The sequence below is a fragment of the Protomyctophum parallelum genome, assembly GCF_964188405.1.
Source record: "Protomyctophum parallelum genome assembly, chromosome: 23".
NCBI classification, from domain to species: Eukaryota; Metazoa; Chordata; class Actinopteri; order Myctophiformes; family Myctophidae; genus Protomyctophum; species Protomyctophum parallelum.
In genome coordinates, this window is record NC_139715.1 from 26,020,130 (window position 1) to 26,037,585 (window position 17,456).

Sequence of the window (17,456 nt, forward strand, 5' to 3'; positions counted from 1 at the left end):
ATGATGATGTATGATAAAAATCACACAAGTGTGATTTTTAAATGTTTGTTGCGTTCACACGGGCAGATTAAACGATGCAGTCTACCATTCATTGTCAATGGAAGTAAATAAAGTAAATTCTTCTCAGGTTGGACAAAATTGGATTATTTTGTTTTTCAACTGATTCTAGCCAGGATAAAAAAAAATCTACCCTAATCTGCTCACTGCAAATACCCTAAATTTGCCTTAATCCAAGATGGCCCTCTTGATAACCTATTTTAAGACAATATTTTCTGAGAAAGAATTAAGGAGATCCTCCGCACACTCAGATCTGCGCACAATCAATGTATTTATTTAGCAAGCTTTCGGTCTACTGACCTTCAGGCATAATCAAAAAGTGACATAAGTTTTTAGCCCAAGGAGTGTTTTTTTGTGTAAAACTAATCCTTGGAATGGATACAGAAGCATGCAAATCCCCTATAGGGATTAAAGCATAATGAAATCTAGAAAATATTGCCTTATTATAATAGGTTGTCAATGGTGGCCATTTAATTATTGGATTACAAGGAGATCTCTTTATCTGTCAGTCCTAGTCCCTTCTATGCCCATGGAGTTCCCTGGTGATACCACATCATCATCACAGCATATTATGCCGCGCATATGCCACATGCCTATATATGGGCATGCCTGTTGGATCGGCTGCTGGACAACCACATAATATCTAAACGATTGACGGCAGGCACCACCCTCCCTTGAGTCCTTGATATAGGCGCACCGAGTTTGAAATCAGTTGGTCCCAAATATGGTATATGCACATGACCATGGTCATTGCGGTCAAAACTGTGGCTCTGGACAATATATATATATATATATATATATATATATATATATCGGGTTTGGATATGGTTAGGTTATGTCTGAGTCCTAGTGATGTGGCCTTGGTCCGCCTGCCCTCCTATTAGCCAATTTTAAAATAGGATAGGATAATTTATGATTTGCTATCCTATACCTCTTACTTTTAATGAGCGGATTGGACTCTCTCCATGGCACCTGTCATTTGCGATTTATTTGTTTCAACCTTTTCTGTCTGTGTTTAGCAGCGCAGGGGTCATCAATATGTCCGTATACTTTGTCCAAGGAGTGAGTGGCAAAGACTTGATATTGTCCGTGGAAAATGTTTTTTCTTTTTCTTTTTTTAATGTTCTTATTTTTTTCTTCTTTTACTTTCGGCTTTTCCCTTCGGGGGTCACCACAGCTAATCATTTGCCAGACAACAGCACTAAAAAACATCTGATTAATATATTATATTCTGTGTTATTTAAATTTTACTAACTGAAGGCTAACAAACAAAAGATCACTTCAAAATTAAAAAAAGTGGTCTAATGGTCAGGCTTTCAGTACAGACATTCCATGTTCAAGTCCCATTCCTCCTACAGTTCAATGCTGCAATAATTTGAACTTTTCAAGGCTCAAATGCCCAAAGGTGCCTTGGCTCAATGGTTTAGTGCGCTTGGCATTCAGCAGATATCTCCTGGTGCTTTTGAGTTTTAATTTTTTATTCAAGCCTTGAAAAGTTCAAAGTATACTCCAGCATTGAGCTATATAGGAGCAATGGGACTTGGTACATAGAATGTCCATACAGAGAGTCTGATCATTAGACCATTGCACCATCAGTCAGACACGCTCAGACAAAGTATCCTTGTAACTTTGTGTGTTAGCCTTCAGTTAGTAAAGTTGAAACACTCCAGCATTAAACAATAGGAGAACAGCGATTTGAGCATGTAAAGCTGTATTAACTGAAGGCTATTGTAGCAGTGGCTCACAGCCTCAGCCTGATGACCTCAAAATAAAAGTCTCATATCTCCCTTGAGCTTGAGCCATAGAGCACCGAAGTCTGACGTCACTTTCAGTAGAGGGCGTCAGTCCCCAGGTTCATGTATTTGTTTAGTTGCATTGAAATCCCCATTGAGGCGATTTGAGATCGCCTCATATAACAACTGTGTTTGAAAAATAAACATGTCACCCCGGCCGCTTCACTCATATGGATATGAAGAATCAACTGACTGAGAGAAAACGCTAATGTTAGAATGTTAGAATGTTAGAAGCAGACTGTATCATATATGAGTGACTGACTGTTGCAAACGATACAGAGACACCTCCCCGACAATAACGCAGAGACAGCTTGTTTATTTTTGGACCACAACGCTTATAATAGACGATATTAAGATCACCCCATGTTATTCTCCATAGAGAAACTACTTCCGCGAACCAGGGGAATCGTCGGGATGAGCGAGTTACATCAGGACTTCGGTGCTCTATAGGCAATTGCTTTAGCTTGGTGGTTAAGATGTTGGCCTTCCATGCAGCCAGGGGACCCTGCAGGGTTCGATTCCCGGGTGTTACACTAACATATGGAACTCTTGAACAGCTCCCAAAGCATTTGATGAATGTGATTCTGTGTTCAAGTCCCAATTCAAGACTTGATTCTTTCAACATTACTAACTGAAGGCTAATATACAAAAGATGGTGATGGTGTAGTATAGGGGCTGATGATCAGATAGACTCTCAGCACAGAGAGTTCATGTTCAAATCCCAGTCTCCCTAACGTTTAATGCTAGAGTTATTCTAGCAGTGGCTCACAGCCTGAGCCTGTCGACCTCAAAACTCTAATATCTCTAATAGTCATAGGCAATTGCCTTTGACTCGTCTTAGTGGTTAAGATGTTGGCTTTCCACGTGGGTGACCAGGGTTCGATTCCCGGCTGCTCCACTCACATACAAAAGAAGAACTATCTGCCTCCATCTCACCCTAGCTGTTCTCAGCCTCCTCTTCTCTCACACCAACTAACTTCATGTCCTGTTTCACTGCATCCATAAATCTTCTCTTTGGTCTTCCTCTAGGCCTCCTGCCTGGCAGTTCCAACCTCAACATCCTTGTACGTGTCAATTACCTCTCTGGCTTTTTCTCCAAAACATTTCTTATTTTGATGTCAGGATAGGTGTTTTCATATTTTCTAAATACGTTTGGACTTTGGACACCCCTGAGGTGCCTGACCTATTGCATCAAACATGGGGTCCTTGAACTGAAACATGTTCTAATCATGTTAGACCAGTTATGGTATATATAGACTATATGTACAGACGAAAAGAACCATGCATGAAAGCAACACACCTAATTATAGCAGCTGTGTAACGGCCATGCCATGCCACTGATGCCAGTAATGCCCGCTCCCCTGCTGTGACTCACAGCCTGTGTGTGTGTGTGTGCGTGCGTGCGTGCGTGCATGTGTGCGTGTGTGTGTGTGCCTGACGGTCCTTGGGCCGAAGGATCCTCTCTCACGGCCACCGGATAGCAACAGGAGGGCGGACGTTATTCCTAAAGTTTGACGGCGGCACGGAAATGGGTATATTGATTCATGGCTCATGGCTGGGTTAAGGGTGTATCGGGTTTTATGCATGGCGTTTTGAATAAATAAATTGCTTACATTTATGCTAATTAACTCATTGCCATTCATTGCTTGGGGGGGGGCAGGGGGGGCGGCAAAATCAATAATTAAATTAATAAAAACAATTTGCCGCGCAATATCTCGGGCTCACTTAGCCCAAAATTTTAGATTCTCGTAGAGGTTTTTTTTTATTCTGAAGAATCTCTCTACGAGAGTCTAAAAGTTAACCCCGCCCCTAACGTTGAAGAAGCATCCTTGATGCCTTTAAATCACTCTTACCTTATACAAATGCAAAATCTAAGCTGCTTTTATTTTTGCCCCACTTGTTTGTGACGTCTGCGGAACCATATTAAACGTCTGCGGAACCATATTAAACCCCGTAAAAGGTATTTTAATCCACTCAGTTTCTGAATCCTCCATTGTAAATGCGGTAAACGGCACAACTGGTATTGGGTAAGACTGGTGCACTGGGGCCCAGCGCCCCCTAGGGGCCCATGAGGGGAAGGGAAAAAGAAAAGAAACAGCTGTTTTGTGAATGAAATAGCTGTGGGCTGTGGCCGGTCGGTAAGGGGTTAAACGCTGAGGGAGTGGCTGGGCCGCCCGCTTAGCAGGCACTAGTCAGCAGTGGGAGGAGTAATGATAATTTGTCCAATCACCTTGATACCTGAACTGTCAGTCACGAGTCGCAAATGAATGTGATGTCAGTTGCCCTTTAAAAAAAAAAAGCGCGAATGGATGAAGAAGAACGACAAGAGTCACAAGACTCAGTCACAACAAGAAGAACAACAAGATGCCGGCTCCAAAAAAGCAGCATAAAAGTGGTCATGAAAAGCGGAAGCTAAAAGAGGAGCGCGATGAGCGTCTAGCCAAAATGACGAAACTAGACAAGTTTTTTTTTAACAACACAGCAGTCCCAGCCCCAGGCAAACGCTAGCAGCGGTGCTACAAATGAAGCGACAGCCCCACCAGAAGCTGCCCAACTTCCCGCGGCAGCGGCTCCCGCTTCTCCAGGCGGCCAGGAAGAGACTTCCATCCCGGGGTTCTTCTTCCCCGCCACCCCAGCCTCAGCGTCAGCCGTCGGAGTTGCCAACGAGTTCGAACACTTCAACCCAACCGCCCCGTCCGGTCTCAGCCATCGCGGTGGATATGAGACATTCCGTTTTATTTTATTTTTTATGTTGCCACTACTGTTGGAGCAGCCATAAACTACACGTGTTCATCTCGATGTTCTGGGCATCTTTGTAATGTTAGTTAGTGTTAGTAAAAAAGCAGGTAAAGGAGTAAAGTTTGAGGCAAACTAACATCAGTCACTCTGCCGTTCACTGTAGTGGAAGAGGTGCGCCTGGTGAGGGTTTAAACCCCGCAGCTACGTCGAGTCCGCCTACAGGAAATACGTAGGCTGCGACCATGAGACCGCTACGGAATCGGTCTATAGGCTAGTAAAAGTACGCTCCTGAACTGGAGGAATACTGTCTCCAGTAAAGTGAAAAAGAAGAAAAATAGAAAAAGTACTTAGGCCTACAGTACTTGAGTAAATGTTATGTCGCATACTTAGTTACTTTGTATTTACACCACTGCGGAAACAGTCTGGAGGGGAGGGGGGTAATGGGTATCGCGTTTTACGCATGGCGTCGCCCCTCCAAGCGGGGACAGGGACAGGGGGGGGGGGGGTGGCTCGGCATGGCTATCCGCCACCTCGCAGACTATTTTTAAGGTGAGAATGCCCCCAGCAGCCATGCAGCCCCCCGGCCGGGCCGCCCCGAGGAACACCTGCTCCCGTCCGTCTGACTGACAGACCCCCCGCTGGAACCCGTCGAGCAGTGCTGACCGCCCGTCACTCCGTCTTTACCACCGAACTTTTCTTCATAAACACCCCTCCTCTTGCTGCTTGACTGACTATCGCCTGCTTTTGAACTTTATAATCCTTCTTCTTCTGCCCGACCGAGGATTTAAATCGTTTTATTTGGCCGTTCCTTCCATCCGGAGCAACTTGATTGTGTTTGTTTGAGGACCCCCTGCGTATACGCATCGGTGTTGCCGATATGGCGGATCAGGCTGTGCGCCCGGAGGACTACTGCGACGAGGCGGTGGAAGACGAGTTTGGAGAGATCATCAAGTGTCGATCCGGTAGGAAATAAAAAGAGCAACGTGTGTGTGTGTGTGTGTGTGTGTGTTTGGTGTGTGGCGGTCGTGCGCGTATGATGGCACCACTGGCAGTGGCAGGCAGACCCACACAGCAGGTTTGGGACTTGGGAGACCATCGATTTGAAGAAAAAGTCTCAGGATATTTGTGTGCGTGTGTGTGTGTGTGTGTGTTATGCTGTGGGTTAGGAGTTCATCTGTCAGGAGTTCATCTGTCATCCATATAGCTCTGTTTTCCAAATCACAACCACTGTTATATATATATATATATAGTATATGAACATCCATAACTCATGCTGTTATGTTGTTAAAATGAATAATGTGTACACTACACACACACACACACACACACACACACACACACACACACACACACACACACACACACACACACACACACACACACGCTGTGATCATCTTCCATGAGTCATAACAGTAAACATAATTCCTAAAGCTAAGCAGCTGGCTAGTTGTCAACCACTGAGTGAAAAGTGAACACAGTCTCAGGAACTGATCACCTCAGCTGCCATGGGAGCCACTGTGGTGGGAATTATACTTTTCTTACCGGTAACTTAAAAATATCAATACTGCAATGTAATGGTAAAAGTCCGGAATTCAAAATAGTAAAAGTACAAACATATTGGTATCAATATGTACTTAAAGTACCACAAGTAGTACTTTGTAGACAAGTGCACGTGTGTGAGTTGTCACAAAACATACATGAACCACTTCAGCCTTATGTAAACTCTGCATAATGAGCACCTTTACTTTTGTTATTTTAAGTACATTTTGATGTCGCCTACTTTTGTACTTTTACTCATCCGTACTTTTACTTGTAACAGGGTATTTCTATATTTCAGTATTGATACTTTTACTAAGTATAACATGTGAGTACTTTTCCTCGCCACTGTTATAGGGCATCATCATTATATTTCTGAAATACACTGGGCTGCTATAGGGGGCACTCCCCCTAACTCCCTTGCGGCGATCATGTCAGAGTGAAATACGCCTGGCCTGTGCACTGTGTTTCCTAGGTGGGCAGCATGGTAGCTGCAGAGGTGAAATGCAGTGTGATTCATTGTTCTTGTATTTAAGAGACAGTCTCTAGTCTCTATGCTAAGTAGAGGTAAAAAATAAAAATGTGGGCACAGATAGAATGCAGCGACTGCTATACTGTAGCTGTTGCATTTTCTCCCTTCAATTCCTCGGGTAGTCCTGTTTACGGTGCTTCTTCAGGTGTGTGTGTGTGTGTGTGTGTGTGTGTGTGTGTGTGTGTGTGTGTGTGTGTGTGTGTGTGTGTGTGTGTGTGTGTGTGTGTGTGTGTGTGTGTGTGTGTGTGTGTGTGTGTGTGTGTGTGTGTGTGTGTGTGTGTGTGTGTGTGTGTGTGTGTGTGTGTGTGTGTGTGTGTGTGTGTGTGTGTGTGTGTGTGTGCGTGCGTGTGGTATTGAAATCCAATTCAAGTGAAAGGTGTTCCTGCCTCTCTTTTTAGGGGCCTGGGTACCCCAAAATGAAAACAAAATAGCCCAAATAATAACCCCGCCGCGTGCCCCAAGGGGGGGCCCTCAAATTTGCTCCAGCCCGGGGGCCCTCAGCAAGTTAAATCCGTCTCTGGGCTCAGTGTTTTAGACGTGATGGAGTAGCATACTACAGGTAAATGTGTTTATGTACTCATGTTGACTGTAAAATCGCTCAGACCTTGACAGAATGTCAACCAGTACCAAATTCCACATCATCTATCTCTCTCTCTCTCTCTCTCTCTCTCTCTCTCTCTCTCTCTCTCTCTCTCTCTCTCTCTCTCTCTTGTATCTGACAGAACATAATGGCACTGACACTGACACGGTAGAATCTGTGGTATTATAACCCTACAGATGTACCTGTGTGGGAGACTGAGAGAGTAGGTTAATCCATTTAAACCATGAGGCTGCAAAATCCTTTTCACACCTTTCTATAGTTCCTATACATCGTCGTTGTCGGGTGCCTTGCATGTCCAAAACCGTTCCCTTTTTTATTATCATCTTTAAGACATTTTAGATAGAGTTGAAACATGAAGATTACAAGCTTTCTTTCTTTTTTAATACTTTTCTTTTTTCATGTGGACAGCACCACAGACTTCCACTGTGATGCTGTCATGTCGACTACAGAATCAACACAAAATACAACATTGGGACAAAAATAATACAGAACAAAGACTAAAACAAGATGAATACAAAAACAAAAAAGGGCAACAAAAAAAAGATAATTAAAAATGGACACAAAGTATACATCAGTAAGAAGGGAGGGAATGGAAATTAAATGCAAATAAAATAAAACGGGAAAAGCAAGCTACAGAGGCACAAAAAACCCTGAACCAATGTTCAAGTTCATATTCATTACCAAATACCGTGCCTGATAAATAGTAAAACAGTACAGTGCATCCCCTATTTGGTTGTTGACTCTTACCTTTTTATTTCCAATTACATGTTATACTGTGCTTTTTAGTTAAAGGACCACTTCACCACTTTTCCATCTATCTTCATATAATAGGTCATCACTAATAATCATGATAAAATGGCACGATTTCTTTCTACTCAGTCTGTGTCTCATAGGAGGGCTCTGGGCAGTTTAGAAACCGTCTTCCAGTGACATCATCATTAGGCAGATTCTTTTTTAAACAAGATTTCTTTACAAAAATGTTTAGATTTTCATTATCGTGAGAACGATGGCTTCCATTTTCGCATTGCAACTTTTCAGGACTAGAAAGCCTGCAGTTTTTATTAGCTTGTATTCCCCATCGATGATGTCACTGGAAGACGTTTTCTGAACTGCCCACAGCCCTCCTATGAGACAAAGTCAGAGTAGAAAAAAATGGCACAATCTTTTCATGATTATTAGTGAGGACCTATTATATGAAGATAGGTTGAAAAGTGATGAAGTGGTCCTTTAAGCTGAGATGCTAAATCGTCATATTATGGTCCCTTAAGATTACATGCTCTGCCCGGCAGCAACGATATATAGCTAAAATAAAAATGGACACAAAGAAGAGGTTAAAAGAACTCCCAGGACATAGCAGTTGAGCCGCTGCGTGTCAGTAATTCACTGCCGCAGACAACGCATGCCTTTTGGAGTTCTCGGAGAACGCTTTTCCCGGCTTCAGGCAGCCCCCCCAAAGCAAAGTAATACAAAAATCACCATAATAATATATTTATGGGGGAACGTGGGAAATGTGCCATCCGATCAGCCATTCTACCCAAAGCATTTCTCTGGGAGCTTCCAGCTATACTTTGCTCCTGTATAATCTACCATTAGCTCTGGGGGGAAAACTGGACCTGTGCTATGGCTGGTCAGGTCTAATGCATTCTTTAATAATAAATGATGTAGCTTTTATAATAGATTTTTAATGGAGAAGTTAAAATGTGACACGTTGCTTTCAGTTGTAAAATATTATGTTATTTTCACCTAGCGATGGGATGGAATATAAATTGGGGCATTTGGCCTGCCCATTTTTCATTTTGCATTTGAGTTGCCTCACGGTGTGGGCCGGAAGGCACTGCTTTTTTGTTTAGCGTGTTGCAACATGTGGCGCGGTGTGTGTGAGTGTGTGTGTGTGTGTGTGTGGTTTTGTGGTTGTGCACGGCGGTGTGCTGTGAGTGAGTGTCTGAATACCAGCGTGCCTAGCCTGCTGGCTTCCGAGGCAGGAGTCACAGGAGACTGCTGTATCCAGATATAGAGTCTGTAAGTACCAAATGACCTGATATACTCTGTCAGTCTGGTAAGCAGAGCGAACAAGACAGACAGAAATGACAGACAGACAGGCAGGCAGACAGACAGGCAGACAGACAGACAGACAGACTGATGGTGAGCGAGGTGTAGGTTCACATGATGTGAAGGACGGATCAACTGTCGCATAGATATTCTGTGGCATATGCCGGATTGCGGACCCAAATATCCTCAAGTGTTGAAGCTTGAATATTGTTGCTGCCAATATGTCCACAAATGTCAGGCTTGAAAGGGGAAAATTGCAAAAAAACATAGCAGATCTACGACCTCAAAACGTGCCGCATCGCCTGTCTTCTTTCACCGCGTCAGTAGTGTATTTGCACTGCAGTTATATGGACAGGTCAACCCCATGCACTCTCCCTGTGTAGTGGTGTAAAGTACTGCACTTAAGTACACTTTTGAGGTACTTTTACTTTACTCGAGTGTGTTCATTTTTCAATACTTCTATCTCCACTACATTTATTTGCTTGCTTTAGTTTCTAGTTACATTGCAGATTTAGATTATTAATATTTAATGTGTTTTTATTACTATATATTCATTAACCAGTTAAGCACTATTTTACACTTCCTTCTCCCATCACTGACTATCTCAGACTCAGTGTTGATTTTAACAGCACATTTTCATTTAGTTTTAGTCAAGCTCACAATGCGTCACAGTGCGACGTGTTGTGAGCTTGTAGATCTGCTATTTTTAAGAGCGCAACCAAACATGAAATTACTTGTCTTTTAGTTCTACTGGATCTCTTCTCCACTCGACGAAAACGTAAAACATTTTTCGTCATACTTTAAGTAGTCGACGAAATCGGCACAAGCTCTGCCCTTCGATCCTCTCAGCTTCAGTGCGAGTGTATTTCCGGCCCAGGCTCTGTGTAAACAACGGCTTCCACCCTGGCCACCTCGCAGGTCAACATTAAAGTCCCCAGAGATGAATGGAAGCATCTTGCTCTTGTCTCTGCCCATCGCTGTCGGCCTCTCTCTCTCTCTGTGTGTGTGTGTGTGTGTGTGTGTGTGTGTGTGTGTGTGTGTGTGTGTGTGTGTGTGTGTGTGTGTGTGTGTGTGTGTGTGTGTGTGTGTGTGTGTGTGTGTGTGTGTGTGTGTGTGTGTGTGTGTGTGTGTGTGTGTGTGTGTGTGTGTGTGTGTGTGTGTGTGTGTGTGTGTGTGTGTGTGTGTGTGTGTGTGTGAGAGCAGCTGTTCGGTCATCTGGAGACTGAAATAGCGGTCAGCTGGCTGGTGGTCGTTAGCCGTGCGGTTTCAAATGGCCTAGTTTGGGAGGGTGCCACGCTTTGCCCTCTGCTCTCTCTCTCTCTCTCTCTCTCTAGAATGCTATCTGTTTGAGGCCATCGTCAAGAGTCAGTGACACGTGCGTACTGCGTATTGTGCCACCCAGGTTGCGGTCTCATGACGCGTCTGGAGGATTCTCTCTGTCGTGAAGCTAAATGTGGCTAGTCAGTCACCAGGCTATGTTTACATGCATGCACCAGTACGCTATCCGGAATACTAGTGACTCATATGTATCCCGTTTTACGGTCTGAATCTGGAGTATCGTTTCTGTGGGGCAGAAACCTCTTGTCTCCATATTTAAACTTGTTGTGTTTATTTCCGTAAATTAACGCGCTATACTGTACTTGATCATATACTAGTGACACAAAAGCATATAAAGTATAGCACATCTACAATTAAGCTCCAAATCTGGTGCAAAGCGACACGTTTCAAGCTTGTAGATCTGCTACTTTTTAATTTGAATTGTTAAAAAATAACAGTTTCGGGCATATGAGATTTCCATCCGACAGCGACGATAAGCTCTTATAGCAGCTGTTAAATATTTGGAAACGTCAAACAATTTCCTTCGTTTGAACTCCATGACGACGGAGCTGAATTGTCATAATTGGACCAGATGGTTTACCTTCTCAAGTCATCACTTGGGCCTTCATCAACAATGTCAGGTTCACTCTGTTGCCTAAAACTATATGGGCTGTCTTAAGTACCAGGTCTTATTACCTAACTTGAGTTAGTAAGCCCTATATAGTAAGCCATATATATATGCCATCAAGTAAGATGGTGTCTTAAGTACCAGGTCTTATTACCTAACTTGAGTTAGTAAGCCCTATATAGTAAGCCCTATATGCCATCAAGTAAGACATATCGGTTCTGTATTTTGCGTGTCTTAAGTACCAGGTCTTATTACCTAACTTGAGTAAACTAAAAACCTGGAGGCGTGATCAATACTTAAGACATGCAAAATACAGCCCATATGTCTTACTTGATGGCAGCCTGAGAGCCATGATCACAAACCCATTCAGACCAGTAAGCACCGGTTTGTCTTCTCATCTCATTTTTAAAGACACCACGTACTGGGTATCCGGAGAACTCGCCAGTTTTCCGATGTGTTGCGGTTTAGTGCATTTTAGTTTTACTTCAACGTCATTAAAATTGCATTGAATTGAGAGAGAGAGAGAGGATAGTTGTTTAGAGTTTACACCAGATGAAGTATGAATGCTACAGTTTACACACCAAAGTACCGAAACAATGTAAATAATTAGTAAACAATATCCTGAATTGGTAGGCCTACTATCATTGGTATTCGCAAAAGCTTATCTCAATCCAGGCGTAGTTAGTCACGTGTGCACGAAATGAGCATGCATGTTATGGGGCAGCGGTGGCCTAAGGGTTAGAGGAGCGCCCTTGTTGCCGAAAGGTTGCCGGTTTGATTCCCCGGACGGGCAGGAAACATCTGGGTGGGGAAGTGATTGTCATCACTCACCCCAACACCGCTGAAGTGCCCTTGAGCAAGGCACTGAACCCCCAACTGCTCCCCCTGGAGCTGCTTAGTGGCCAACAGTATAAGACTGTGGTTGTACTGGTCAGCTCCCAGGTTTTAGTGTGTGTGTGTGTGTGTGTGTGTGTGCGTGTGTGTTTCTATGTGAGGGCGTTGCTGAAAATGAGCACCTATGCTCAGCTACTTCCCTGGGTAAATAAAGAATAAAATAATAATAATAATAAAACAAAAAAAATGCATGCGTCACATGACAATAAACGTAAATGCGCTTGCGTTGTCGCCCCTCGGCTTCTCCGCACGTATACAACAAATAACGCAGGTCTCATTGAAAATGAATTACTAGGCATCGCTGCCCATCTGAAATGACCTTCAAATTATGTTAATATTGTGATAGTAAAGAAGGAGAACGATATGCACATCCCAGTTTCCAAATACGGTGCTTGATTGATTGATTAATGAATGTATTAACGGATTGGAGAATTACTGTATATACATTTCAAGCACAACTCGATACAAAACTGTTAACTGTGTGGACGACACCATAAAGTATTACACTTGTTCACAATTGGGCCCACTTTGTTCAAGTCATCATAACAATTGGAGACGCACAAATATACTCTATACTCTTCCATATACAGTAGCTAGACCCAAAAAGTGACTAAATTACAATAAAAGTGGAGCTTGTAGATCTGCTATTTTCTTTTTAATCGTGAAAAAGTGGCACAAATTTGGAATATAATTTTTTTTCAGAGCAAACGATCTGCACTCAAATCTTGGCTTCTGGGGAGGTCACCTGGAACAACATATTTTCAGATGGGGGTAAAAAGGCCAATTGCGTATAATTTCTGGGGTCCTTGATATGAAATATTGAGCAATTTCTTTTTTTTAATTTCGACGTCAAGCCTAAATGGTTCAGGTTCAGGGTTAACTTCCCGTCTCTGTAGCTTGTGGAAACGGTGGGGTGGACCGGGTGTTTTCATTGGACACGGTTCAACTTGACTCGGCCTTTTATTCCAATGTGATTCAGGCTCAACGTGAGGCTCCCTGCAGCTACCTGATTTAAGTATACTGCAGTCCATGACATGTTTACTCCACTTATCCCTACTGCAGGCAGTAGGCACTGAATAAATGTGTGTGTGTGTGTGTGTGTGTGTGTGTGTGAGGGTGTGTGTGTGTGTGTGTGTGTGTGTGTGTGTGTGTGTGTGTCTCCCCTGAAGATAGTTTTTTGTGGTCTTTGTGAATTGCAGCGTGTATCAACACTGACAACCTTTCATTGTGTGTGTGTGCCTGTGCAGCGATCTGCTTGACACTGTGTGTGTGTGTGTGTGTGTGTGTGTGTGTGTCTGTGCCCTCCTCTCTCTTATCACCTTGCGATCCGTTACCCATCAGGCTTTGCTCCAGCATAGTAGGGGCTAGCGCATGCTAATCCTGATTGGAGCAGACAGGCAGGTAGATGCAGACGTTATGCAGGGTGACTGCAGCCCCTTTGAGAACGCACTGGGAGGTCACACTACACCACTCACCACTGTACCTACCGCTCTAATGCACTTGATATGCAGACCTGTGTGTTGAATAGGATCCTCTCCTCTCCTCTCCTCTCCTCTCCTCTCCTCTCCTCTCCTCTCCTCTCCTCTCCTCTCCTCTCCATCTGTCCAACTTTCCCCTCTCTCTTCCATTTAGTGGGTCAGGTGTTTTCCTGACTGTTCTTGTTTCCCTGTGGCTTAGGGGAGTGTCATGACCCGTCTGTGTATGCCTTTCTTTCTTTCTTTCTTTCTTTCTTTCTTTCTTTCTTTCTTTCTTTCTTTCTTTCTTTCTTTCTTTCTTTCTTTCTTTCTTTCTTTCTTTCTTTCTTTCTTTCTTTCTTTCTCCCTCCCTCCCTCCCTCCCTCCCTCCCTCCCTGTCAATGTCTCTTTCTTTCCTGTCAATGTCTCTCATCCTTCCGGCAATGAGTCTGAGGCCGTGTCAGAGCAGAGAGTATCTATCCTTGTTAAGCCTCCGTCCATCGTACGCTGATGGGAGACCGCCTCAGACACCGAGGTCTGCTTAGAAAGCCCTGCAGTTAGACCAATTAAATACCCCCACACAGTGTGCGCGCGCACACACGGGCACGCGCACACGCACATATGCCCACACACAGACAAAGGGAATTTATCGAGTGCATGAAACCATCAATTAAAAGTGTGCGGGGCGGCTCGCCTCAGAGCGCTGATTTGGGGTCATCTCTCCTCCTCCGCCTGTTAAATCCTGAGCCCAGACGTCGGTGGGATGGTCTCATTAACTGACGGAGGAGAGCAGCGCTCCCCGGAGATGACTGAACTCTATTTATACGCCACTCTAAAACGTCCTCGTGTCATAACGCCGTGGACGAGATCTTTTTGGAAACGAGAGAGAAACGGGGGAAATGTTCCTGTTTTAACCCGAGGCCCATTCGACAAAAATAAGGCCTTCTAAATCAGTATAGTTCTCAAAGTTTTTCTTATTAACACTTTTGGACAAGGTTTCTATAGTGAATGCCACAGACGAAAAACAGTCTAAGTGATCCATAATGTATAAATGATAGATACGGGTTCAGGTTCAGGACAACGAGGCCTTTTCGTGGAGGGGTCAGAATGAAATTTGGACTTAGACTGTTTTTCGTCTGTGGTACTCAGTGTATGTACACGTTCTTTTTTTATTCCTTTTATTCCATCAACAACAACACCATTTTTCAAACGGCCTCGCCGACAGCCAAGGCCTTGAGGCCGGTGAGGCGTGCTGGCCGGCTCCGCCCCCAGGCGAGTCAGAGAGGTCACAGGCCTGCCATGGCCTTGCACGTCCACGTCTGAGCTATAGCGAGCCGCGGTGGACGGAAAACAATGGTCCATCGTTGTTGTTCGTGTTGCTTTTGTTTTCGTGTTGAAAATCAGCACATTTTGATTTTCATAGCCTTTTGATGCCTATCTATATCTGAAAAATCCTTTCATGCCAAGGACCCCCGAAATTATAATAATTGGCCAACGGACACCCCCCCCCCCCCCCTCCCCACATCAGAAAATGTTTTGTGCCAGGGGACCCACCGAGGAGAAGGCTTATGTTAAGAAAGTTCAAAATGATTCAACGTCTTTCATACGCTTTCAGCATTTCTCAAATATCAAAAGAAGAAAGTACTATGTACGAGCTCACAGCTTGGTACGGAGTGATGTGATACGATGACCTGTAAAGAGCGCATCTTTGGTTCGCTCTGCACAAATCGATTGGCCAAAACCAGGAGATCTATACAAGCTCACAAAGGCGTGTGAAATACCCAAGGATCGCCCTTGGCAATCTTTTTCAGTAGAAAGATGGTCAAGGTTAAGGTGTTCTTTCTCGTTGCATCTTCTGTACAGGCACAGTCCCCCCATGAGAGTCATTAATGGTTTTGATGCTTCTAAGCTGGCTTGTTGATTCGCAAAACACAACGAATGACACATTTTGTCTTGTCTTGGCATTGGCATTACCCACGATTCAACTGGATTTGAGGGCGAAATTTATTGAATTCAGGCTTCAGCCAAATTCTCACTCACTCACATATTTTGAAACAGTTGACAGTTATCGAGGTGACACAATGACCAGCGTGCTCGAGCATCGCCACCGATAAATGGTACGTACGTACGCGCGTGCGGCGTGCGCGGTTCCGAGCAGCAACGCGAAAGCAGCAACGATTCCAGAAAAGCTATAGAGTGAAGAACGGCTCAGTGAAATCATCCCACTGACATCAGTCAGTGACGTTTATGGGCAGCAGATGGCAGCAGAGGCAGTTTGTGTCTCAGGCGGCCGGGCATGCATGGAGGATAAAACAGCAGGAATAGATCTGTGATTATTCATGTGAAGAGTGTGTGTGTGTGTGTGTGTGTGTGTGTGTGTGTGTGTGTGTGTGTGTGTGTGTGTGTGTGTGTGTGTGTGTGTGTGTGTGTGTGTGTGTGTGTGTGTGTGTGTGTGTGTGTGTGTGTGTGTGTGTGTGTGTGTGTGTGTGTGTGCATGTGCCACATGCGACAGGTGAGGGATGGATGAATCACAGATGAGGGGAGACAGAGAGAAGGAAGAGTGGCGTACAGACCGGGCAGGTGGAGTCAGTCAGTGTAAGGGAGAGAGAAGTCTCAGTCACGTACTGTACATATAGGAACATTGTGGAATATACAGCTCTTCCTCTTCTCGGCTTCACTGTCTGTCTGTCTGTCTGGAGGTCGCAGAAGGTGCCGCTTTTTTGGTGGTTGACCCACATGAAGTTTCTGGGTCAAAACAGACCCAAGGATGGGTGTGGGGGGGGGGGGGGGGGGAGGGGGAGAGAGAGAGAGAGAGAGAGCATTAGAGAGAGGGAGACAGACAGACAGACAGACAGACGGACAGAGATGACAGTAGTCCCCTGGGAATCTCTGCTGTCAGAGACCCATTAAACTCTCTCTCTCTCGCTGTCTGTCTGTCTGTCTGTCTCTCTTTCTCTCATACACATGAAGAATGGAACATATTGTTTAGCTTCATCAGAAGACAGTATTTGTCAGGACACCCATTATAATGGAACTAGGCCAACTAGAACAGCATGTGGATAAAAATCCTTCTAGGAACCCCTGTCGTGCTGCTTCACCGAATTCTCCTAAAAAAGAAAGTGCCTCATTGTAAACTTTTACTGTCCTTCTTTTGATGTGTGAAGCCCAGTGGTGGGAGTGAATTTACTCAAGTACTGTAGACCTACTTAAGTACACCTTTGAGGTATTTCTTTTTTACTTCACTGGAGCATTTCCAATGTTCTTTACTTTTACTTCTACTCCACGACATCTCAGATCAAAGTATTGCACTTTTACTACTGGTACTGTTATTTGAAAACGTAGATTTGGATTATTATCACAAGATATCGCAATGCGTCACGATGTGACACATTGTGATGCTATTCCACACATTTGTATAGATTACCAAAAGTTCATATGTTTTCAAATATTATGTTGTCGTAGCCTAAATTTGTATTCTGACTGGACTTCTACTTGTAACAGATATAGGCCTGTATACAATGCTGTAGGCTATTGATATTTTTACTTAAGTGTTTTTATTTACTTCTTCCACCACTGTTAAATCTAAGTAATCTAGGTGCTGATTGCGCAGTAGTTCTGAAAACAAGACTGGAGGGAGGGGGGTCATTTCCGTAACCTCTTCCACAAGTTGCAAAACAGCCGATCTATAAGCTCACAGCACGCCATTTCATTGAACATTGATCACCAAGGGGAAACGGTCCAGTCAGAGCCGCTACGTTTGTGGAAAGAACAGTCCCAGAGCTCAGAGCCTTCTATTAGTCAGACCAGTGTGTGTCCGGCGGAAACCTCGTATGAATCTGATCTCAGGTCAGAATGG

At 44.1% G+C, this 17,456-nt stretch overlaps 1 protein-coding gene across 4 annotated transcripts in view; it reads left to right on the forward strand.

Moving 5' to 3' along the window:
• The first annotated feature begins 5,240 nt into the window (after positions 1–5,240).
• Positions 5,241–17,456, forward strand: part of dmd (dystrophin) — a 441,564-nt gene continuing 429,348 nt past the window's right edge. For all 4 annotated transcript variants that reach the window (XM_083758765.1, XM_083758766.1, XM_083758767.1 and 1 more), the window contains exon 1: positions 5,241–5,551. In XM_083758765.1, coding sequence (XP_083614891.1) covers positions 5,467–5,551 — 85 coding nt within the window. In that variant the 5' untranslated portion in view covers positions 5,241–5,466. The remainder of the gene's footprint in view (positions 5,552–17,456) is intronic.